At 40.7% G+C, this 26,258-nt stretch overlaps 2 protein-coding genes across 8 annotated transcripts in view; both read right to left on the reverse strand.

The window, feature by feature from the left end:
* The window catches only part of GPRASP2 (G protein-coupled receptor associated sorting protein 2), a 127,368-nt gene that overhangs the window by 49,385 nt on the left and 51,725 nt on the right, over positions 1-26,258 (reverse strand). The gene's annotated exons all lie outside the window — the stretch shown is intronic.
* On the reverse strand, positions 21,133-25,279 carry GPRASP1 (G protein-coupled receptor associated sorting protein 1). The gene is given in 3 exon segments (XM_060087855.1): positions 21,133-21,812; positions 21,815-23,554; positions 23,557-25,279. Coding segments are annotated over 3 exon segments (4,143 nt in total).

A 26,258-nucleotide genomic window follows, 5' to 3' on the forward strand; every position in this document is an offset into this window, starting at 1 on the left:
TGGCACACAGTCTATAGCTCCACACAGGCAGAGAGCCAAGCTGAATTCCCTGCCAAATTTTTGGGCATAGCCTCCAGCCCTGCCCAATCAGGAAGCCTGGCCAGAGGTCCTGGACTGTGGACCACATTCTTCAGCCCCACTTGGGCAGGAAGCCAAGCAAGTAACCCTGCCCAGCTGTGGAGGATAGCCTCTGCCTCACCCCACCCTCCTCTAAGTGGGGAACCTGAATAATAACCTCGGACAGCCACAGAGCCCATTCTACAGGGCTATACTTGAATGGGTGGTCAAACCAGCAGCCCCACCTAACTGTGGAATAGGGCTTGCAGCTTCACCCAACAAGGGTGCCTGGGTAGCAACCCTGCTCAGCCATAATGTCCAGCCTATGGTACTGCCCAATTGGTGAACACAGCCTACTGCCTCATATGGGTAAGGAGCCTAACCACCAGCTCTGCCTAATCATGGAGCATCTACCATTGCCTCACTTGTCTAGGGAGAACAGAAAGCCATCCCACCCAACTGCACAGCACACCCTACAACCTCACAGAACTGCAGAGTATAGCTGGTGGCCATGCCAGACTAGGGAGCCTGGGCAGGTACCCAACTGGAGAGCCTACCCTATGGCCCTGGCCAACTGTAAGGCAAAGCCTGTGGCTTTTCCTGATTATAGACAGCCTGAGGCCTGGTCTAATCATGAAACCCAGACTACTGGCCCACCTGACTCTAGAGCCCAGCTAGCAGGTATGTCCAAACAGGAAGCCCTGACAGCAGCCCTGCCCTAACATGGAGGCCAGCCAGCAGGCTTAACTGACCATGGAGCACAGTCATTGGCCACCACTCCCCTGATCTCAGAGTATGGGAAGTGGTCCTGCCAAACTAGAGACCCTGATAGCAAGCCCTCTCTGCCCATGGACACTATAAGTGGTACATCCAGAACCCCAAACTGGACTGACTGATAAACAACTTTCCCTGCTAAATTGAATCTGTAAAGGTTAGAAGAAGAGACCACTTCCTCAGTTACACAGATACCAACATATGAACACAAGGATCATGAAGGATCATGTAAACATGACACTACCAAAGAAAACTAATAAAGCTCCAATAACTGACCCTAAAAAATGGAGATCTAAGAAATGACTGATGACAAATAATTCAGAATAATCCTCTTAAAGAAGTTCAGTGAACTACATGAAAACACAACTGGAAAACTGAACAAAACTAGGAAAACAATACATGAAAATAATTAGAAATTCCACAAAGAAATACAAACCATTAAAAACAACAACAACAGAAATCCTAGAGCTGAAAAATACAATGACTGAACTGAATAATTCAATACAGAGCTTCAGCAACAGACGATGAAGCAAAATAAAAAATTAGTGAACTTGAAGACATGTCATTTGAAATTATCAGGTCAGAGGAGCAAAAAGAAAAAAAGAATGAAAAAGAGAGAAGAAAGCATACAGGACTTAAAGAACACCTTAAGGTGAAACAATATATCTGGGATTGTGGGAATCCCAGAAGAAGTGAGAAAGAAAGGGACAAATGTTTATTTAAAGAAATAATGGCTGGAGACTTCCGGGTAAGATGGCGGAAGAGTAAGACGCGGAGATCACCTTCCTCCCCACAGATACACCAGAAATACAGCTACACGTGCAACAACTCCTACAGAACACCTACTGAACGCTGGCAGAAGACCCCAGACCTCCCAAAAGGCAAGAAACTCCCCACATACCTGGGTAGGGCAAAGCAGAGAGATTCCCGCACAGAGGAGCAGTGCCGAGCGGCACTCACCAGCCTGAGAGGCTTGTCTGCTCCCCCGCCAGGGCGGGCGGCGCTGGAGCTGAGGCTCGGGCTTCGGTCAGAGCGCAGGGAGAGGACTGGGACTGGCGGCGAGAACTCAGCCTGAAGGGGGCTAATGTGCCACAGCTAGCCGGGAGGGAGTCCGGGAAAACTCTGGAGCTGCCGAAGAGGCAGGAGACTTTTTCTTCCCTCTTGGTTTCCTGGTGCGCGAGGAGAGGGGATTAAGAGCGCCGCGTAAAGGAGCTCCAGAGACGGGCGCGAGTCGCGGCTGAAGGCGCGGAGCCCAGAGACGGGCGTGGGACGCTGGGGCTGCTGCTGCCGCCGCCAAGAAGCCTGTGTGCGAGCGCAGGACACTGTCCACACCGCCCTTCCGGGAGCCTGTGCAGCCTGCCACTGCCGGGGTCCCGGGATCCTGGGGCGGCTTCCCTGGGAGAACGCACGGCGCGCCTCGGGCTGGTGCAACGTCACGCCGACCTCTGCCGCTGCAGGCTCGCCCCGCACTCCGTGCCCCTCCCTCCCGCCCTGCCTGAGTGAGCCAGAGCCCCCGAAGAGGCTGCTCCTTTAACCCTGTCCTGTCTGAGCGAAGAACAGACGCCCTCCGGCGACCTACACGCAGAAGCGGGGCCAAATCCAAAGCTGAGACTCAGGAGCTGTGAGAACAAAGAAGAGAAAGGGAAACCTCCCCCAGCAGCCTCAGAAGCAGCGGATTAAAGCTCCACAATCAACTTCATGTACCCTGCATCTGTGGAATACATGAATAGACAACAAATCATCCCAAATTGAGGAGCCAGGAGTCAGTGCTGTGCCTCTGAGGTGGGAGAGCCAACTTCAGGACACTGGTCCACAAGAGACCTCCCAGCTCCACATAATAGCAAACGGCGAAAATCTTCCAGAGATCTCCATCTCAACACCAGCACCCAGCTTCACTCAACGACCAGCAAGCTACAGTGCTGGACACCCTATGCCAAACAACTAGCAAGACAGGAACACAACACCACCCATTAGCAGAGAGGCTGCCTCAAATCATAAAAAGTCCGCAAACACCCCAAAACACACCACCAGACGTGGACCTGCCCACCAGAAAGACAAGATCCAGCCTCATCCACCAGAACACAGGCAGTAGTCCCCTCCACCAAGAAGCCTACACAACCCACTAAACCAACCTTAGCCACTGGGGACAGACACCAAAAACAACGGGAACTACGAACCTGCAGCCTGCAAAGAGGAGACCCCAAACACAGTAACATAAGCAAAATGAGAAGACAGAAAAACACACAGCAGGAGAAGGAGCAAGATAAAAACCCACCAGACCTAACAAATGAAGAGGTAATAGGCAGTCTATCTGAAAAAGAATTCAGAATAATGATGGTAAAGATGATCCAAAATCTTGGAAATAGAATAGACAAAATGCAAGAAACAGTTAACAAGGACCTAGAAGAACTAAAGACGAATCAAGCATCGATTAAAAACACAATAAATGAAATAAAAAATACTCTAGATGGGATCAATAGCAGAATAACTGAGGCAGAAGAACGGATAAGTGAGGTGGAAGATAAAATAGTGGAAATAACTGCTGCACAGCAAAATAAAGAAAAAAGAATGAAAAGAACAGAGGACAGTCTCAGAGACCTCTGGGACAACATTAAACGCACCAACATTCGAATTATAGGGGTTCCAGAAGAAGAAGAGAAAAAGAAAGGGACTGAGAAAATATTTGAAGAGATTATAGTTGAAAACTTCCCTAATATGGGAAAGGAAATAGTTAATCAAGTCCAGGAGGCACAGAGAGTCCCATACAGAATAAATCCAAGGAGAAATACACCAAGACACATATTAATCAAACTGTCAAAAATTAAACACAAAGAAATCATATTAAAAGCAGCAAGGCAAAAACAACAAATAACACACAAGGGAATCCCCATCAGGATAACAGCTGATCTCTCAGCAGAAACTCTACAAGCCAGAAGGGAGTGGCAGGACATAATTAAAGTGATGAAGGAGAAAAACCTGCAACCAAGATTACTCTACCCAGCAAGGATCTCATTCAGATTTGATGGAGAAATTAAAACGTTTACAGACAAGCAAAAGCTGAGAGAGTTCAGCACCACCAAACCAGCTTTACAACAAATGCTAAAGGAACTTCTCTAGGCAAGAAACACAACAGAAGGAAAAGAACTACAATAACGAACCCAAAACAATTAAGAAAATGGGAATAGGAACATACATATCAATAATTACCTTAAATGTAAATGGACTAAATGCTCCCACCAAAAGACACAGACTGGCTGAATGGATACAAAAGCAAGACCCATATATATGCTGTCTACAAGAGACCCACTTCAGACCTAGAGATACATACAGACAGAAAGTAAGGGGATGGAAAAAGATATTCCATGCAAATGGAAACCAAAAGAAAGCTGGAGTAGCAATTCTCATATCAGACAAAATAGACTTTAAAATAAAGACTACTAGAAGAGACAAAGAAGGACACTACATAATGATCAAGGGATCAATCCAAGAAGAAGATATAACAATTGTAAATATTTATGCACCAAACATAGGAGCACCTCAATACATAAGGGAAATATTAACAGCCATAAAAGGAGAAATCGACAGTAACACAATCATAGTAGGGGACTTTAACACCCCACTTTCACCAATGGACAGGTCATCCAAAATGAAAATAAATAAGGAAACACAAGCTTTAAATGATACATTAAACAAGATGGACTTAATTGATATTTATAGGACATTCCATCCAAAAACAACAGAATACACATTTTTCTCAAGTGCTCATGGAACATTCTCCAGGATAGATCATATCTTGGGTCACAAATCAAGCCTTGGTAAATTTAAGAAAATTGAAATTGTATCAAGTATCTTTTCCGACCACAGTGCTATGAGACTAGATATCAATTACAGGAAAAGAGCTGTAAAACATACAAACACATGGAGGCTAAACAATACACTACTTAATAACGAAGTGATCACTGAAGAAATCAAAGAGGAAATTAAAAAATACCTAGAAACAAATGACAATGGAGACACGACGACCCAAAACCTATGGGATGCAGCAAAAGCAGTTCTAAGAGGGAAGTTTATGGCAATACAATCCCACCTTAAGAAACAGGAAATATCTCGAATAAACAACCTAACCTTGCACCTAAAGCAATTAGAGAAAGAAGAACAAAAACATCCCAAAGTTAGCAGAAGGAAAGAAATCATAAAAATCAGATCAGAAATAAATGAAAAAGAAATGAAGGAAACGATAGCAAAGATCAATAAAACTAAAAGCTGGTTCTTTGAGAAGATAAACAAAATTGATAAACCATTAGCCAGACTCATCAAGAAAAAAAGGGAGAAGACTCAAATCAATAGAATTAGAAATGAAAAAGGAGAAGTAACAACTGACACTGCAGAAATACAAAAGATCATGAGAGATTACTATAAGCAACTCTATGCCAATAAAATGGACAACCTGGAAGAAATGGACAAATTCTTAGAAATGCACAACCTGCCAAGACTGAATCAGGAAGAAATAGAAAATATGAACAGACCAATCACAAGCACTGAAATTGAAACTGTGATTAAAAATCTTCCAACAAACAAAAGCCCAGGACCAGATGGCTTCACAGGCGAATTCTATCAAGCATTTAGAGAAGAGCTAACACCTATCCTTCTCAAACTCTTCCAAAATATAGCAGAGGGAGGAACACTCCCAAACTCATTCTACGAGGCCACCATCACCTTGATACCCAAACCAGACAAGGATGTCACAAAGAAAGAAAACTACAGGCCAATATCACTGATGAACATAGATGCAAAAATCCTCAACAAAATACTAGCAAACAGAATCCAACAGCACATTAAAAGGATCATACACCATGATCAAGTGGGGTTTATTCCAGGAATGGAAGGATTCTTCAATATACGCAAATCAATCAATGTGATACACCATATTAACAAGTTGAAGGAGAAAAACCATATGATCATCTCAATAGATGCAGAGAAAGCTTTTGACAAAATTCAACACCCATTTATGATAAAAACCCTGCAGAAAGTAGGCATAGAGGGAACCTTCCTCAACATAATAAAGGCCATATATGACAAACCCACAGCCAGCATCGTCCTCAATGGTGAAAAACTGAAACCATTTCCACTAAGATCAGGAACAAGACAAGGTTGCCCACTCTCACCACTCTTATTCAACATAGTTTTGGAAGTTTTAGCCACAGCAATCAGAGAAGAAAAGGAAATAAAAGGAATCCAAATGGGAAAAGAAGAAGTAAAGCTGTCACTGTTTGCAGATGACATGATACTATACATAGAGAATCCTAAAGATGCTACCAGAAAACTACTAGAGCTAATCAATGAATCTGGTAAAGTTGCAGGATACAAAATTAATGCACAGAAATCTCTGGCATTCCTATATACTAATGATGAAAAATCTGAAAGTGAAATCAAGGAAACACTCCCATTTACCATTGCAACAAAAAGAATAAAATATCTAGGAATAAACCTACCTAAGGAGACAAAAGACCTGTATGCAGAAAATTATAAGACACTGATGAAAGAAACTAAAGATGATACAAATAGATGGAGAGATGTACCATGTTCTTGGATTGGAAGAATCAACATTGTGAAAATGACTCTACTACCCAAAGCAATCTACAGATTCAATGCAATACCTATCAAACTACCAATGGCATTTTTCACAGAACTAGAACAAAAAAGTTCACAATTTGTATGGAAACACAAAAGACCCCGAATAGCCAAAGCAATCTTGAGAACGAAAAATGGAGCTGGAGGAATCAGGCTCCCTGACTTCAGACTATACTACAAAGCTACAGTAATCAAGACAGTATGGTACTGGCACAAAAACAGAAATATAGATCAATGGAACAGGATAGAAAGCCCAGAGATAAACCCACGGACATATGGTCACCTTATCTTTGATAAAGGAGGCAGGAATGTACAGTGGAGAAAGGACAGTCTCTTCAATAAGTGGTGCTGGGAAAACTGGACAGGGACATGTAAAAGTATGAGATTAGATCACTCCCTAACACCATACACAAAAATTAGCTCAAAATGGATTAAAGACCTAAATGTAAGGCCAGACACTATCAAACTCCTAGAGGAAAACATAGGCAGAACACTCTATGACATAAATCACAGCAAGATCCTTTTTGACCCACCTCCTAGAGAAATGGAAATAAAGACAAAAATAAACACATGGGACCTAATGAAACTTCAAAGCTTTTGCACAGCAAAGGAAACCATAAACAAGACCAAAAGACAACCCTCAGAATGGGAGAAAATATTTGCAAATGAAGCAACTGACAAAGGATTAATCTCCAAAATTTATAAGCAGCTCATGCAGCTCAATAGCAAAAAAACAAACAACCCAATCCAAAAATGGGCAGAAGACCTAAATAGACATTTCTCCACAGAAGATATACAGACAGCCAACAAACACATGAAAGGATGCTCAACATCTTTACTCATTAGAGAAATGCAAATCAAAACTACAATGAGATATCATCTCACACCAGTCAGAATGGCCATCATCAAAAAATCTAGAAACAATAAATGCTGGAGAGGGTGTGGAAAAAAGGGAACACTCTTGCACTGCTGGTGGAAATGTGAATTGGTACAGCCACTATGGAGAACAGTATGGAGGTTCCTTTAAAAACTACAAATAGAACTACCATATGACCCAGCAATCCCACTACTGGGCATATACCCTGAGAAAACCATAATTCAAAAAGAGACATGTACCAAAATGTTCATAGCAGCCCTATTTACAATAGCCCGGAGATGGAAACAACCTAAGTGTCCATCATCGGATGAATGGATAAAGAAGATGTGGCACATATATACAATGGAATATTACTCAGCCATAAAAAGAAATGAAATTGAGCTATTTGTAATGAGGTGGATGGACCTAGAGTCTGTCATACAGAGTGAAGTAAGTCAGAAAGAGAAAGACAAATACTGTATGCTGACACATATATATGGAATTTAAGAAAAAAATGTCATCAAGAACATAGGGGTAAGACAGGAATAAAGACACAGACCTACTAGAGCATGGACTTGAGGATATGGGGAGGGGGAAGGGTAAGCTGTGAGAAAGTGAAAGAGCGGCATGGACATATATACACTACCAAATGTAAAGTAGATAGCTAGTGGGAAGCAGCCGCATAGCACAGGGAGATCAGCTCGGTTCTTTGTGACCGCCTGGAGGGGTGGGATAGGGAGGGTGGGAGGGAGACGCAAAAGGGAGGGGATATGGGAACATATGTATATGTATAACTGATTAAATTTGTAAAATTAAAAAAAAAAAAAAAGAACATAGGGGTAAGACAGGAATAAAGACACAGACCTACTAGAGCATGGACTTGAGGATATGGGGAGGGTGAAGGGTAAGCTGTGACAAAGTGAAAGAGCGGCATGGACATATATACACTACCAAATGTATGGTAGATAGCTAGTGGGAAGCAGCCGCATAGCACAGGGAGATCAGCTCGGTTCTTTGTGACCGCCTGGAGGGGTGGGATAGGGAGGGTGGGAGGGAGACGCAAAAGGGAGGGGATATGGGAACATATGTATATGTATAACTGATTAAATTTGTAAAATAAAAAAATAAAAAAAAAAAAGAAATAATGGCTGAAAATGTCTAAACTTGGGGAGAGAAAAAGACATTGAGATTCACAGGGCCCAAAATTCCTTACATAGGATGAACATGAAAAGGGCTACACCAAGATACATTATAATTAAATTGTAAAAAGTTAAAGACAAAGAATTTTGAAAGCAAAAGGGAAAAGAAACTCATTACATACAAGGGAGCACCATAATATTATCAGTGGATTTTGCAGCAGAAACCTTGCAAGCCAGGAGAGTACAGGAAGATACATTTAAAATATTGAAAGAAAAAAGTCAACCAAGAGTACTATATCCAGCAAAGCTGTCCTCAGATATAAAGGAGAGATAAAGATATTCCCAAACAAACAACTGATGAGGGAGTTCATCAGCACTAGTCTTGGCTTCCAAGGAATGCTAAAGGGAGTTCTTCAAGCTGAAAAGTAATGATACCATTTAACAGTGTAAAACATATGAATGAGTAAAACTCATTGCTGAAGGTACATATTCAGATTCTCTAATACTGTAATAGTGATGTATAAAACACTTTCAACTCTAAAAATGTTTTAAAAACCTTATATATATGACAGCAAGAGAAGGAAGGAAGAGACAACAAAAGCCAGAAAACAAAAGAACGGCACTGGTAAGTCCTAACCTACCAATATTATTTTAAAGAGAAATGGATTGAATTCTCCAATCAAAAGACACAGAGAACATAGGCAAAACATTTTCTGACATAAATCATAGCAATACTTTCTTAGATCAGTCTCCCAAAGCAAAAGAAATAAAAGCCAAAGTAACAAATGGGCCCTAATCAAACTTATAAGCTTTTGCACAGCAAAGGAAACCATAAACAAAAAGAAAAGACAACCTACAGACCGGGAGAAAATATTTGCAAACAATGCAACCAACAGGGGATTAATCTCCAAAATATACAAACAGCTCACACAGCCCAATATAAAAAACAAACAACCCAATCAAAAATTGGGCAGAAGACCTAAATAGACATTTCCCCAAAGAAGACACACAGATGGTCAAAAGGCATGTGAAAAGGAATACTCAACATTGCTAATTATTAGCAAAATGCAAATCAAAACTATAATGAGGTATCACCCCACACCAGTAGGAATGACCATTATCAAAAAGTCTACAAATAGGGGCTTCCCTGGTGGTGCAGTGGTTGAGAGTCCACCTGCCAATGCAGGGGACATGCGTTTGTGCCCCAGTCCAGGAAGATCCCACATGCTGTGGAGTGGCTAGGCCCGTGAGCTATGGCCGCTGAGCCTGCGTGTCCGGAGCCTGTGCTCCGCAATGGGAGAGGCCACAACAGTGAGAGGCCCGCGTACTTCAAAAAAAAAAAGAAAAAAGTCTACAAATAATAAATGCTGCAGAGGATGTGGAGAAAAGGGAACCCTTGTACACTGTTGGTGGGAATGTAAATTGGTACAGCCACTATGGAGAGCAGTATGGAGGTTCCTTAGAAAACTAAAAATAGAGCTACCATATGTTCCAGCAATCCCACTCCTAGGCATGTATCCGGAAAAGGCAAAAATTCTAATTTGAAAAGATACATGCACCCCAATGTTCAAAGTAGCACTATTTACAATAGCCAAGACTTGGAAGCAACCTAAGTGTCCATTGACAGATAAATGGATAAAGAAGATGTGGCATATATATACAATGGAATATTAGTCAGCCATAAAAAAGAATGAAATATTGCCATTTGCAGCAACATGGATGGACCTAGAGATTATCATACTAAGTGAAGTAAGTCAGACAAAGACAAATATCATATAATATCATTTATATGTGATATCTAAAAAATGATACAAATGAACTTATTTACAAAACAGAAACAGACTCATAGACACAGGAAACAAACTCATGGTTACCGAAGGGGAAAGGGGGGGAGGGATAAATTAGGAGTTTAGGGTTAACAAATACACACTACTATATATAAAACAGATAAACAACAAGGTCCTACTGTATAGCTCAGGGAACTATATTCAATATCTTGTAATAACTATAATGGAAAAGAATCTGAAAAAGGATATATATAAATAACTGAATCACTATTCTGTACACATGAAACACAACATTGCAAATCAACTATATTTCAGTTTAAAAAAGACATAGAATGGCTGAATGGATTTAAAAAAATAACAAGATACAATGATATGCTACCTATGAGAGATTCACATTAGCTCTAAGGACAGACATATGATGAAAGTGAATGGATAGAAAAGATATTCCAAGCAAATGGGAACAAAAAGAACAGAGGTGGCTATATATGTATCAAGCAAAATAGACTTTAAGTTAAAAGTGCTTACAAGAGACAAATAAGATCATTATATAATGAAAAAGGGGTCAATTAATAAAGATGTAACAGTTGTAAATATTTATACACCTAACATCAGAGCACTTAGTATTTAAAGCAAATGTTAACAGAATTGAAAGGAGAAATAAACAGCAATACAATAATAGTAGGTGACATTACTACTCCACTCTTAACAATGGATACATCATCCAGGCAAAAAATCAATGGGGGAAAAGCAAATTTGAGCAACGCTATAGATCAAATGTACCTACCACACATATACAGAACATTCTATCCAACAGCAGCAGAATACACATACTTCTCAAGTGTACATGGAACAATCTCCAGGAAAGATCATATGTTAGGCCACAAAACAAGTCTTAACAAATTCAAAATTACTGAAATCATACCAAGAATCTTTTTCTACCACAATGGTATGAAACTAGAATTCAATAACAGGAGGATAATTGGAAAATTCACAAATCTGTGGAAATTAAATAACACATTCCTACTCCTGAACAACCAATGAATCAAAGAAGAAATCTAAGAAGAAATTTTAAAAATCTTGACACCAATGAAAATAGGAACACAATATACCAAAACTTATGGGAGGCAGGCAAATTATTTCTGAATGTTTATAGTTGTAAATTTTCATTTTAAGAAAAAAGAAAGATCTCAAATAAACAACCTAACATTACACTTCATAAAACTAGAATAAGAACTAAGCCTAAAATTAGCTGAAAGAAGTAAATAATAAAGATTAGAGCAGACAGAAATATCTGCAATAAAGTAAACAATAGAAAATATCAACAAAACTAAGAATTGTGTTGCAAAAGATAAACAAAATTGACAAACTTTTAGCTAGACTAACCAAGAAAAAAAGAGGACTCAAATAAATAAAATTATAAATGAAAGAGGAGACATTACAACTGATACCACAGAAATACAAAGGATCATAAGAGACTACTATGAACAATTATACACCAACAAATTGGATAAACTAGAGGAACTGCATAATCCCTACAAACAGGCAACTTACCAAGACTGAATCATGAAGAAATAGAAAATCTGAACAGACTAATAATGAGTAAAAAGATCAAATCAGTAATCAAGCACCTCTCAACAGATAAAAGTCCAGTACCAGATGGCTTCTGTGATGAATTCTACCAAATATTTAAAGAAGAATTAATGCCAATATTTCTCAAAAATTGAAGCGAGGGAACACTCCCAAACTCAATTGATGAGGCCACCATCACTGTCACACCAAAGCGAAAGAAGGACACTACAAGAAAAGAAAATTAGATGAGTTGAAAAAGAATATATATGTGTAACTGAATTACTGTGCTGTACACCTGAAACTAACATGACATTGTAAATCAACTAGACTTTAATTAAAAAATCAAAAAAATAAAAAACAATAAAACTATGCCACAAAAAAGTTTTTAATTAAAAAAAGAAAAGAAAATTACAAGCCAATATCCATGATGAAAATACATGCAAATGCAAGTCTTCTGAACAAAATGCTAGCAAACTGAATTCAACAGTACATTGAAAGGATCATATTCCACGATCAAGTGAGAGTTTTATCTCTGAGATGAAAGCATGCTTCACCATATGCAAATCAATAAATGAGATCCACTACATTAACAGAATGAAGGATAAAATCATATGTATCTTAATAGATGTAAAAAAAAGTATTTGAAAAAATTCAACACCCTTTCATGATAAACTCTCAAAAATAGGGTATACAAGAATGTACCTCAACATAATAAAGGCCATACATGAGAAGCTCATAGCTAATTTTTTTTTTTTTTTTTTTTTTTTTTTGCGGTATGTGGGCCTCTCACTGTTGTGGCCTTTCCCGTTGCGGAGCATAGGCTCCGGACGCGCAGGCCCAACGGCCACGGCTCACGGGCCCAGCCGCTCCGCGGCATATGGGATCTTCCCAGACCGGGGCACGAACCCGTGTCCCCTGCATCGGCAGGCGGACTCTCAACCACTGCGCCACCAGGGAAGCCCTCATAGCTAATATTATAGTCAATGGTGAAAGCATTTCCTTTAAGATCTGGAACAAGACAAGTGTGCCCACTCTGACTACTCCAATTCAATATAGTACTGGAAGTCCTAGCCAGAGAAATTAGGGAATAAAAAGCAACCCAATTGGAAAGGAATAAGTACAACTGTCTGTGTTTGCACATGAAATAAACTTATATTTAGAAAAACCTAATGACTCAACCAAAAAACTGCTGGAATGAATTCAGTAAAGTTTCGGGTTACACAATCAACACAGAAAAATCAGTTGTGTTTCTATACACAAACAACAAACTATCTGAAAAATAAAGAAAGAAAACAATTTCAATTACAATAGCATCAATAACAGTAAAATTCTTAGGAATAAAGTTAAATAAGTGAAAGATCTGTACATTGAAAGCTGTAAGACTTTGATAAAAAGAAAGTGAAGAACAAACGAATAAATGGAAATATATCTTGTGTTCATTGATCAGAATAATTAATATTGTTAAAATGTCCATACTACCCAGAGTGATCTATAGATTTAATGAAATCCCTATCAAAATTCCTATAGAATTTTAAACAAAAAACAATCCTAAAATTCGTATGGAACCACAAGCAACCAAAGCAGTCCTGAAAAAAAAAAAGAACAAAACTAAAGGAATTACACTTTGTAATTGCAAACTTTATTACAAAGCTATAGAATCATAACACTATGGTACTGGCATAAAGACAGACATGTAGACCAATGGAACAGAATCAAGAGCCCAGAAATAAACCCACACATATACAGTAAACTAATATTTGACAAGAAAGCCAAGAAAAATCAATGGGAAAATATAGTCTCTTCAATACATTGTCCTGGGAAAAGTGGATACTCATATGCAAAAGAATGAAACTGAACCCCTACCTTACACCACTCATAAAAATTCACTTGAAATGGATTAAATGTCAGACCTGAAACTGTAAAACTCCTAAAAGAAAACATAGGGAAAAGGCTCCTTGACATTGGTCTTGGCAAAAAAAAATTCTTTATATGACACCAAAATCACAAGGAACAAAAGCAAAAGTAAACAAGTGGACTATATCAAACTAAAAACCTTCTGCACAGCAAAAGAAATGATCAACAAAATGAAAAGACAACCTACAGAATGGGGAAAAATATTTGCAAAACCTGTATCTGAAAACAGTTTAATATCTAAAATATATAAGGAAATCATATTAACTGAATAGTAAAAATAAAAATAATAATCTGATTTTAAAATGGGTAAAGGACCTGAATAGACAGTCTTCTACAAAAGAGATACAAATGGCCAACAGTTCCATGAAAAGATGACATCACTAGTCATCAGGGAAATGCAAATCAAAACCACAGTGAGGTATCACTTCAACCTGTTAGAATGACTATTATCAAAAAGACAAGAGATAACACGTGTTGATGAGAATATAAAGAAAAGCAAACTTTTATACACTGTTAGTAGGAATGTAGGTTAGTGCAGCCACTATGGAAAACAGCATGGAGGCTTTTTAAAAAATTAAAAATAAATTACCACATGATCCGGTAATCCCACTTTTGGGTATATATTCAAAGGAAATGAAATCACCATCTCTAAGAGATATCTATTCTACCATGTTCATTGCAGCATTATTCACAATAGACAAGACATGGAAACTACCTAAATATGCACTGACAGATGAATGGATAAATAAAATGTTATATATATATATAACTATGTATAACATTTATTTACATATATAAATAAAATTCAGCCATGAAAATAAAAGGAAATTATGCCATTTGACATGGCAACACAGAGACACATTCTTTGGCCTGGCCAACACACTTTTCCATTTTGAAACTCGAAGGAGTTATATGAGAATATTAGTACCCCTCCACCTCAATCAATATAATATGATATTAAAGATAAGATAAAATGGTAAAATTAATTGGAGAGTAATCATGTATGAATTATGGATATTACATTTCAGACAACCCACAGTGTTTGTTAGTCTGTTATAAACTGCAATAAGCAAACCTGTATGCTTCTAACACCAGAGAGAATTTACCTCAGAAACATATTTGAAGATAACTCCATATATTACAAAAGAGACATGAGAAATTGTTGGAGTAAGGGCATATTATCTAATAAATGATACTGGTATTATGTGGAAAGAATCCATTTCCATTTCCCTCTACATATCAGAAGCCAAAATTCATTTTAGGTAATTGAGTGTTTCTTTTTCTTTATCCTCCCACCCGTTTTGATATATTTAAGGTATGTAATTTTAGTGGAATTTGTTCACATGTACTGTGATATAACATTACTTGTTTTCCCAAATGATTAGCTAATTATTCTATCACCACTCACCAAATGTGCAGAAAAGTTAGCACAGCAGACCTGAGATTGCTAGCCTTATAAAGTGCTTACAAGGTTGGCCTTTGGCTGGATTCTGTTAACCTGGATTTAAAGAAGGTTCCCACCATTCCCAGAACAGATAAGATTGGCTCACTGTACCTAAACTCTTTGTGCAAACCATATGGTTTATGCTGAATAACTTGTTTCCTTCTGGAAGTATAGAATTTCGGTACATGCTAGGCAAAGGGTACCCCAACCTCCCCCAAATCTTGGGCACTGAGTATCTAATAAGCTTCCTTGATAAATAACATTTCACACATGTTGTCATCAATTGTTGTTGGAGGAATTAAGTGTATTCTGTGGGACTCCACTGGGAGAAGGCTCCTGGAAGCTTGCACCTGTTTTTTTTAGAACTTTGCTGCATACGCTTTTTTCCTTCACTGATTTGGTTTTGCATTCTTTTGTAATAAATCATAGCTGTGAGTACAACTGTATACTGAAACTTGTAAGTCCTACTAGCCAGTCACTGAACCTGTGAATGGTCTTGAGGATCCCTGACACACTGAATCTTTCACTTTTCTCCATGAATCTGAACTGTCACCCTACTATAAATGCCCACATATATGTGACAATATAAGGGCTCTCTATCTGTATTCCATTTAACTTTTCCTGAGTAGTTCTACTCTGCTTTGCCAACAGATTTGACAAAAATTTAAAAGTTCTTTCTGGGGCAAATACTTTCCAACTTCCATATTATTTTTCTTTCAAAATTCCCTGGACTATTCACAGGCTTGCGTGTATATACAAATCAATAAGGAGTTCTTGAACCTTTAAGAACCTCTAAACCAAGAACCTCTAAAGGGCAAATGGGAAAAGCCTACACATACTCTGCTCACAAAAAGAAAACCAAACTGGCTAATAAACATCTGGAAGTAGGTTTAATCTCATTAATAATATCAAAACAACAATGCAATACCATGTTCCCCAATTCTATTAGTACAAGACTGAAAAAATTTGCTACTAGGGTTATAGACCTATTAAAAGCTGTATCTACTAAGCTCACTATACAGTTCTAAGACAGATTACCCAGCCTACAGCCCCATCCCAAAGGAAGAAGTCCTTGCTTGACTCTTGAATAAGGCATGACCACTCGACCAGCATTGGACACCTGTAGGTGAGAGTTCATGGAGCTGATGAAAGGGATCACGAGTGTCACTATGAAGGGGGTAGATGGCCTTCTAGAAAATCTCTGAAGAATGGATAGGCCTTTAACAGACATTATAGGGGGCTGGAGATGACTGGTAGGAAGGGACAAGTGAGTGAGAAAGTTGACCCCTTCAGGTGCAAGGCACTGTGTGAATAAGCTGTGGTGAAGATAATGTCTGTGAAAGCCTATTTTGTGTTACCTGTAAAATGCTATATAATGTATGTTCTGCCATAAAAGAATGTATTTTTAAACACATTCTTTATGTTATACAAACTCTTCCTGAGACTAGAAAAAGAACAAAAACTATCCTAACTCATTTAATAAGACTAATATAACTTTGAAACTATGGTGAGAAAACTACTGCATAAAAAATAAAATCATAGACCAATATCACTCATAAAGAATAATGAAAAAACTGGCAAGTTGAATCTAGCAGTATATTAAAAAACAGTAACAACAACAAAAAATACTGTGATAGAATGTCAAGGAGATAGGCATATCCACAATTACAGTCAGATTTCAGCACCTCTCTCTCAATAACAAGTACAGACAAAATAAGGAAAGACATACAACAGAAGACCTAAACAAGTTTATGAACCAACTAGACCTAACTGATATTTATAGAACAGTTCACAGGACAACAGAAAAATACACATTCTTTTCAAGTGTAATTGGAATATTTACCAAGATAGACCATATTCTGGGCCATAAAGGAAGACTCAATAAATTAAAAGGTTTCAGGTCACACAAAGTAAGTTCTCTGACCACAATGATACTGTGGTCAGCACTGTAGAAATACATAACTGAAACATATCTGGAAAAGCCTCAAATACTTAGGAACTACATAGCCTACTTCTAAATAACTCTTGGATCAAAGAAGAAACTAAAAAAGAAATTAAAAAAGAAATTAGTTTGTAATTTCCATTGAAGAAAAATGAAAACACAACATATTAAAATTTGTGGGATACAGCTTAAGCAGTATTAGAGGGAATTTTACAGTACTAAAAAGGCTACATTAGAAAAACAATGGTCTCAAACTAATGACCTCAGCTTCTATTTCAAGTAGCTAGAAATAAAATAGTAACAAACACAAACTAAACCAAAGAAAAAAAATAAGAGCAAAACCCAATGAAATAGAAACAAGGAAAACACTAAAGAAAACCAATAAAACTAAACACTAGTTTGTTGAGGTCAATAAAATTGATAAGCCTCTAGCCAGAATGATAAAGGAAAACAAAAGGGAAGACACAATTACTAACATTAGGAATGAGAGAGATGACATCACTAGATATTTTACAAATATCAAAAGGATAATAAGAAATTTATTGGCAAGGCTGAAGGTAAAGAGACAACCCATAAATTGCTGACAGGGATGAAAATCTGTAATACCCCTTTGGAGGGATATTACAGAGTATCTAATAAAACTACATATGAAGTTATCATTTGATCAACCATCCCCACTTCTAGGAAGCTACCCTGAAGATATACCTCTAACCATACAAAAATTACAATTGCACAAGTTTATTCTTCCAGCAGTGTTTGCAACAGCAAAATATTGGAAACAAATGCCCATATATAGAAGAGTAATTGAACCAATTATAGTAGTGACACATAATGGAGGAATATGAATCTGTAAAAAAGAAATGAAAAAGATTGCTATGTACTAATTGGCTTCAAATCTGTAAAATGTGCAAACACTGAGATTAATGGGATTAGTAAAATTTATTTTTTTCTAACTATACTCCCCTAAAAGGACTTTGGTATCTTGTGGATACCTCCTAAAGCTGACCTCTGACCAAAATGGATTACCACAAATAAGGGAGTGCCACTAAGGATAGATGCAAATTGCCAAGTCTAAAGCACTGGCCAGAAAAAAAATACAAGGAAAAGAGCAAAGGGTCAGCGGAGGTGAACCTGTGAGAATATTCATAAAGCAGTTTGTAGGTGGTTCCCAGCAAGACCCTCCTCTGAGGCCCAAGACTGAAAAGGGAGGGAGCCTCAGATGGAGCAGGTGGAACAATGACCCTTGTGTCTCTAGATGGGAACTGTTGAGGGCACAATGGGACTAAGCTCTTTCAGAATCTCACATCCAGGTCAAACCCCCAGGATACTGCTGCCTGGGTTGAGATCCAGGGATCATCTTGAGGGTTCAGAAGCTTGCTTATAACCCAATGAGAAATCCTATGTGAAGGGCCCAAAGAATCTAGGTTCCCTCCTTGTGAGTGTGTGGTCTCTCCCCTTCCCTAGAGCTGCCCAGATTGAGGTTCATTCCTCTCTTGCATCTCCAGGCAGCTGGAACCTCAGAGTAAAGATCAGTCCTGTTGCCCTCTCATTACTCCCACCACACCCCCGCCACTAACTTGCCCAGCCATCCCCACTGTCTGACAGACAGAAGAGTGAGTGCCAACTAAGTGGGAGGAAGGGAGTGTAGCTCACAGTTCCTATCCTCACACCTGCGTTTCCTGATCCAGGGCCACCGGTGCTCACAAATTGTCACTTCACCGTTTCCTCTCTCTGGGCTCCCCTGAAGCCAACTGCTTCCACGTGTCCACCTCTTCCACCCACACAGAGAAGTAAAGTCACGCAGTGCTGGGCGGGGAGACGGGGGTGGTGTAGGGGCTTGCAGAAGGGAACGCGAGGCTCTGAGACACTTCCTCTACCCGGATCTAGTCTCCACCACAACCTCCCACGGATGCCAATATCTGGCCTCGAGCCCACCTCCTCTAGCAGCGGTCGATGCTTCCCTCCAAGTATGCCTCCCGCAGGCTGACTTCCTGCCTCTTGAGCTCCTGGGCAAAAACAGACCCCGGCTAAGACGCTGGCGATTGACTGAGGGATTGTGTCCTCCGCCAACAAAGGCCATAATTCTGGGCGCCTGAGGGATTACCTTTCAGGCTAGTGCAGCATGGAGAGACACCCACCCACGCACCCACCATCACGTCCTACCACTCCTCTCACGGCCGTCTGTCAAGCGTCAGGTGCAAGTCTTTCCTGTCCCTTTTCAGTGCGACACACCTCTACGCCGGTCCAAGTGAGAGTGCGGTCACGTGGCCCACAGTTAGGCCCACGTGACCGCGCACTCGGCAAGTCCGCTGCAGCCCTGCAGCACGCAAGGCACAGTCTTGTGCCTCTGGGGTTGAGCTGCTTGCTAGAACAATCTGAAGCTCCTGATAGGGTGAAGATAGAGAGCTGAAAGGAAGGCTGGATTCGGAGCCAAAGCTTCCAGCCCTAAGTCTGGGCCTTGCTCTGTAGGAGCACAGGGCTGGTGAGGAACACCCCATGAGGACTTTGGAGACCTACTGACTTTTAATATTCTGTGCAAAACTCGGGCGACGTATTAAAACACACACAGGATCTGTCTTGAAAAATATTGATAGCCAAAACAAACATTCAGTCTCTAATTTCCACCACCAGGACGATCTCTGTTAGCACTTGTGGTTTGTGAATGGAGGCAAAACTGCCACTTTGCCCTACTTCCATAAACCTTGCAACCTAGAATCCGGTAGGAAAAAAGCACTTTGCACCGAGACAAACGAAAAGTGAATAAAACTTTGTATATTTCCCTTTAGCCTGGACTACCCCCACCCCAAACCAAATTTACCCCTGACTTTTGCTCCTGAGGATGTGAATCCGAATCACTTTTGTGAATCCGAAAAATGTGTACCATAAACTCAGAAACTTTGGAAAGTTGACAGCTTACTCCCTTTAAATTATGCATTTTTATTTAGCAAGCCAGTGCTTCTGAAGTTGTAGTCTCTCACATTTCTTTATTCCTTTGACATGTTTTACATGGTTGCAGGATTTTCCATAATCAAATAATATACATTTGCATAAATTCAGTCCATTTCACACATTTTTTGAGGGAGGGATCATCTTTCCATGTATGATACCAGTCTTTTCTATTTCACCAAATACAGAAGGTATCAGAGCTTTTCTTAGCCAATTTTAAAACCTATATATCATCACTTTTAGTGGCTGTATGCTATTACCTCAACACTTTCCATGGCACCACCATGAAGAAATGGTCTTCCTGACAGTTAAATTTGTGTGCTTTCTGGTCTTATTCTTTGAACCTTTACCCAAGATCAAAGAAACACCCATACTTTGAACTGCAAAATGCAACTTCTCAGCTCTACAAAACTTACCTTATCCTCTATATCCCTTAATACACTCCTCCCAGCCACTCCAGGCAGACTGGATACCTCACTCCCATAGGAACACTTTTTCCAACTCCAAGCTTTTCTTCACAACATCCAACCTCTTCCTTACATTTCAGAGCCCAAATTAATTGGGTCCTTCTTCTCTGAAGCATACCCTGAGTAGCAGCCTATGGTAAAATTTTCATTTAAAGATACGAGAATAGCTTTTCCAAGGAGCATTATTATTCATACATTAATTACCTCTGTGTTATCATATGTTATTTTTGCATCTATATTTTATGTTCACGGAGAAGGGTGATTTCTGCCAACTTTAACACAGAACTTTATTGAAATCACAACATGATTCAAATAGACATCAATAACACTAGAACAACAATCAGAAGGGTAGCTTACTTATGATAGCTCAGTTCACTATAAGCTTAAATGGTAAATTCACAATCTAGACAAAAACAAGTATCAACAAATGTGCTTTCAGTTGTAATATTCGTTTGGCATCAGAAGATTGATCCAGCTCATACACAGAGTTTGACAAAGTCAGTATCAGCATTAAAGTGTACATTACAACACAGAACCAACTTTGAAAACTAAAGCATTATTCAAGGACCATAACTCAGGAACATAAGGACAATCAGAGGCAAGTGATTAATCATACTCATTTTTCTGTTCTGCCTCAGGGTCATTCTGATCATCTGTTTTGCCTTGCAGTTCCTTAGCAAATTTCTCAACTTCATGGAATGCAGAAATAAATGGCTCAAGACCGAAATCATCATCAGTGAACCACAACGCCTCTTTTTTAATATTGTTACCAATATTCTCAAGCATTGCTAGAACAACCTGAATTTTGTCATTTGTCTCTTTCCTGTTAAAAAAGCCCATAAATTCTGACACTGCTTCAGCACTGAGTAGTTCTTTTGTCATGACAGGATTTTCAGACAAATTCAGTAGCATCTTCAGAACATGAAATCTTGTTTTGGTATTGCCCGTGGCTAATAAGGAGAGAAACCCAGATATATACTTGGCAAGCAGTGTGTGATAGTCAGTAGTTGTAGTGAGGTGTCTAACCATCTTTATTCCAGGTAACTGCTCAGGGGAATCCAACCTATAAGCAAGAGTTTCCTCACATACTTGACATACGTATGTCTGAATCAGGTTTAGATTTGGATAAGGTGGAGCCAAGTGAATCATATTTTCCAAAAACCTTATCTTAACTCGGGAGGAGGGATAATTGAGCAAGGTTTCAATAAGTGAGACAACACTTGAATCACGAATGAAATAACGAGTAAACTGAGAAGCAGTCCTCATACCCATTGCAATTTTAGATATTCATGAATAAAAGGATCTCAAATTTTGTCCATTAATAGAAGGAGTTCTTCAAACTCTTCAGGACCAATTTTAAGCTCACACTGTATGCAGCTGCAGAAACAACTCTCAGGCTCTGCACTCTCCCTCGTCCTAAGATGTTCTCGAATTTCCCTGAATGACCGGTAGGATGGATCATACTGAAATGGGAACTCAGGGTCAGGCTTACCAGGCTGAAGCAAAGATCCCTGCTCTTCCCCTTCTAGGCTCAGTTCCATGTGCTTGGGCTTTCCTCCAAATATTTCAGAGAACAGAAATGCTGCTTCTTTAGAAAATCTAAAGGGGCTTGGGGATGGGAAGCCAACCCTACCCCATGGGCCAGGCTTAAACTGAACAGTAACCTCCTCCCACCTCTGGGGCCCACGTAAAGCATCAGGCTCCTGCACAACTGAACATCTGGACGTGCAAATGGCCCTGTACACAGGGCTAGGATTTGATTCAAAATGGGCCTCATCTCCTGCCCAGAACCAGGACCCCACTATGGCCTCATCCTCCTCAGCTACTGTCCTTGACTCATAGTTGGTTCCATTACCAGTCCTGTTATTGGCCTTAATTTTAGCTCCAAACCAGGACCCAACAACTGCCCCTTCCTCATTTTCTGGCCTGGATTCAGAGGTGGCCACAGTTTCAGTCTCACTAGTGGCCTTGTCTCCAGACCAGAACCAGGACTCAACAATCATCTCTTCATCATTCTCTGGCTTATATGCACAGTATGTTTCTGCTTCTACATTGATTTCTTTTGCATCCCAGAACCAGGATCCAAAAGTGGTTTCCTCTCCAGACCTTGATGTGGTCTCTTCTATTGCCTGGGGTCCAAAGTCTATATTATATTCTTCAGCCCAGAACCAGGACCCAACAATGATTTCCTCCTTTTCAGTGCCATGCTTGGACTCAAAACTATCCCCTGCCTCCAGACTGGCTTCTTCTTCAGCCCAGAACCAGGACTCAACAATGACTTCCTCCTCTTCAGCTTCTGGACTGTATTTTCTGCAAATGCTAGCCTTGTTCCTAATGGCCTCTTCCGTGGCCCAGAACCAAGACCCAACAAAATGTTCCTCTTCAGCTGCCAGCCTGTCCTCTTCTCTAGCCTCTGCTTCTGTTTCAAGCCTGTCTTCCTCCCCAGTCCAGAACCAAGAACCAATAATGTCTTCCTCTTCAGCATCTGGCCTGGATTCTTCTCTGTCTGTAGCCCCTATAATGGCTTTATCCCCTTTCCAGAACCAGGACATGATCATGGTCTCCTCCTTGGTTGGTGCCTTGGCTTCTTCTTCAGTCCTATCATCTATACTGCCCTCTTCCACGGCCCATAACCAGGGCCCTACAGTGGTCTCTGGCCTTGTATATTTTCTGGACCAGAACCATGAATCAACAGTGTCCTGTTCCTCCTCTGGCCTAGACTTCCAGCTGCATCCATTAGCAGCAAACATACAGGGATCTTCTCCTGACCAGAAGTCAAACTCAGTATTGATCTCTTCAGCAGTTGTCATAAATTTACATTGGGCACCAGTGGCATACTTCATACTGATCTCTTCAGTGGTCCCAAACCAAGATGATATAATACCCTTTTCCTTGTCCTCCAGGATAGACTTGTTGCTGACTTCAGCCCTCCCACAAGCTTCTTCTACTCCAGCCCAGAACCATGACCCAATAATGGGCTCCTCTTCTTCAGTCTCTGGCATAGTGTCACAATTGACTTCAGCCCCATCTGGGCCTGGTTTCCAGCCCAAAACCAGGACCCAAATATTGTCTCTTCTTCAGCTCCTGGCCTGGCCTCTTCTCTAAACTCAGGCTCTGTATTGATTTCTTCTCCAGCCCAGAACCAGGGACCAATGATCTCTTCTTCCTCAGACCTTGGCCTGGACCCACAGGTGGCCCCAATACCAGCTTCCACACTGGCCTCATCACTGACCCAAAACCAAGACCCAAAAATGGTTTCTTCTTTAGCCTCTGGGTTGGTTTCTTCATTAGCCCAGAAGCAGAAACTGGCAATGACCTTTTCTGTATCATCTGCTGGCACAGATTTGGAAGTGGCATCAGCCTCAGTTTCCACACTGGTCTTTTCCCCAGTTCCAAGCATAGAATTGCCAATAGGCTCCTGCTCAATCTTTGGTATGAATTTACCACTGGACTCAGTCCCCATACTCGCCTCTTCTTCAGTCCAGAACCAACTGCCAACAATGGACTCATCCTCCACTTGAGAACAGGATGTGACAGTGGCCCCACCCACTATGCTGGACCCTTCTGCAACCCAGAACCAGGCCCCAGTGAGGAACTCTTCCTCTGACCTGGCTTCTCGCTTTGTCCTGGCTCTGGCCTTGATTTTGGCCTCTTCCTTTGCCATTGCTCTGGCCCTGGCCTCTTTCTTGGACTTGGGCCTAGACAAGTTATTAGCCTCTTCTCCAGGCCAGAACCAGGACTCTTTTTTGACTATATCCATAGAGCCAGACATGAAATCAATGGAAGCTTCTCGCTTGGCCCTGTGCCTGGCCCTGACATCGGCCCCTTTCCTGGCTCTGGGTTTGTACCTGGCCACCTCTCCAGCCCAGAACCAGGATTTTACATTGTCCTCACATTCAGACCCAGAATTAGATTCAGAGACTTCTTTCTTAGACCTAAACCAGGACCTACTATTGGTCTCTTCCCTGGGCTTAGACCAGACACTGGTTTTTTCTCTGGCCCAGAACCAGGATGTCTTAATAGATTCATCCTCAGAACCAGAACTGGATGCAACATAAAGCTCCCGACTGGTTTTGCGCCTAGACATGGCCTCTTCTTTGGCCATGTGCCTGGACCTAGTACTGGCCTTTACCCTGTCTCTAGGATGAAGCCTTGTGCTGACCTCTTCTCTACTCCAGAACCAGGAGCTCAGAGAGGATCTATCCACCCATCTGAAATCACAATTGTGAGAAGTCTCTTTTTTGGATGTAGGCCTGGGATGGCACCAGGACCCCATATTGGTCTCCTCCTCTGACTCAAACAAAGGCTGGATACCTGACTGGGACTTGACCTTGGTGCCAGGAAAGGACTCAGCATCCATACTGACCAGTTCCCTATCCATAGACCAGATCTTAGTTTTAGCAATTGACCCAGACTCAGTACTGATCAGTGGCCAGGATATAGCATTGGTTTGGGATACTCCCTCTGTCTTCAGTAGTGCCTCAGTATCAAACTCAGTCTTGGCCCATGAATAGGTTTCATTTATGGACCTTGCCTCAGTGATTGCCTTGGTCTCACTCTTAGGATGTGTCCCAACTACTGCCATGGTCTCAGTTTTGGGCCTTGCTCCAGGCATTACCTGGGCCTGGGTCCTAACCTTGGGTCTGACCACCACTGGGACTTCATTCTCTCTCTCAGCCCCACCCCCAACTTCTTCTCCAGGCTTCTTTTCAGGCTTGGCCTGGATGCCAGGCTCAATCTCAGCCCCAATCATAGTACAAGTTACAGAGAAGACATGATTAAATACTGCTATCCCAGTCTCAGCCTCTACCACAGATCTGTCACAGTTTTCTATATTCACACTCTAATCTTTCAATGATTCAGATGATACAGATGGAAACAAAAGTTAGAGTCAATCACCAGTCCAGCAGTCAATCAGCCTCCTTCCCAATCCCAGCCTCAGCCAATACTACAGTTAGAGTGAAGAAAAAGCACAGCCAAGCTGGAAGAGGATGGATGATTCTTGGGTGGGTGTAGACCTGTTGTGGGTGGTGGTCAACAGCAATTCCAACACCACCAGAGCTGCCACTGGAAGTCAATCTAGGAAGCGAGAATGACGTGGGGCTTTTAGTCTATTCCAACTGTGTCACTCCATGAAGACTCACATAGAGAGACTTGACCTCAAATGCTTGATGGGAGAGTTAGGCTATTAGAAGTCTCTCTATCACCTTCATTTTTTCTACAATTTTTATCCCCAAAGCTGCCATATTATTTTGCCTGTTATTAAACAGGTATGAAGATGGTAGGAAAGTATCTTGGCAATGGGAGAGGCTGAGGAGCCCCCAGGCCAGACCCTAATCACTCTTGGACCTATGTTGGTCTTCTCTACCCCACCCCAAAGTTGTACCAATTCCCATACCAACCTGCACTGATGTGGCACAATTTCTTGCTCCTTTCCTTGATTCCAGTGGCGTCAAACTCTACAGCAGCCTGCATATCTTGGGTACAAGTAAACATATAGCAGAGAATAGAGCCTGACTGCTAGATAGACAAGCAAGAACCCTGACACCTGATACAAACATCTCTCTTTCTGTTTAAGGGTCCAATATGTCTAATGTTTTCTGTCACCTGGTTCCTACACTTAGGTCTTTTCCTCCCATTCATGACTCAGTCCACACTTACCCCACTATTCCTGATATCTCCTGCAGGAAATGGGTAAGAGGTTCTGCGGCAATGTGAAAATTTGACAGAGA

This window comes from Mesoplodon densirostris, chromosome X (genome assembly GCF_025265405.1).
Source record: "Mesoplodon densirostris isolate mMesDen1 chromosome X, mMesDen1 primary haplotype, whole genome shotgun sequence".
NCBI lineage: Eukaryota > Metazoa > Chordata > Mammalia > Artiodactyla > Ziphiidae > Mesoplodon > Mesoplodon densirostris.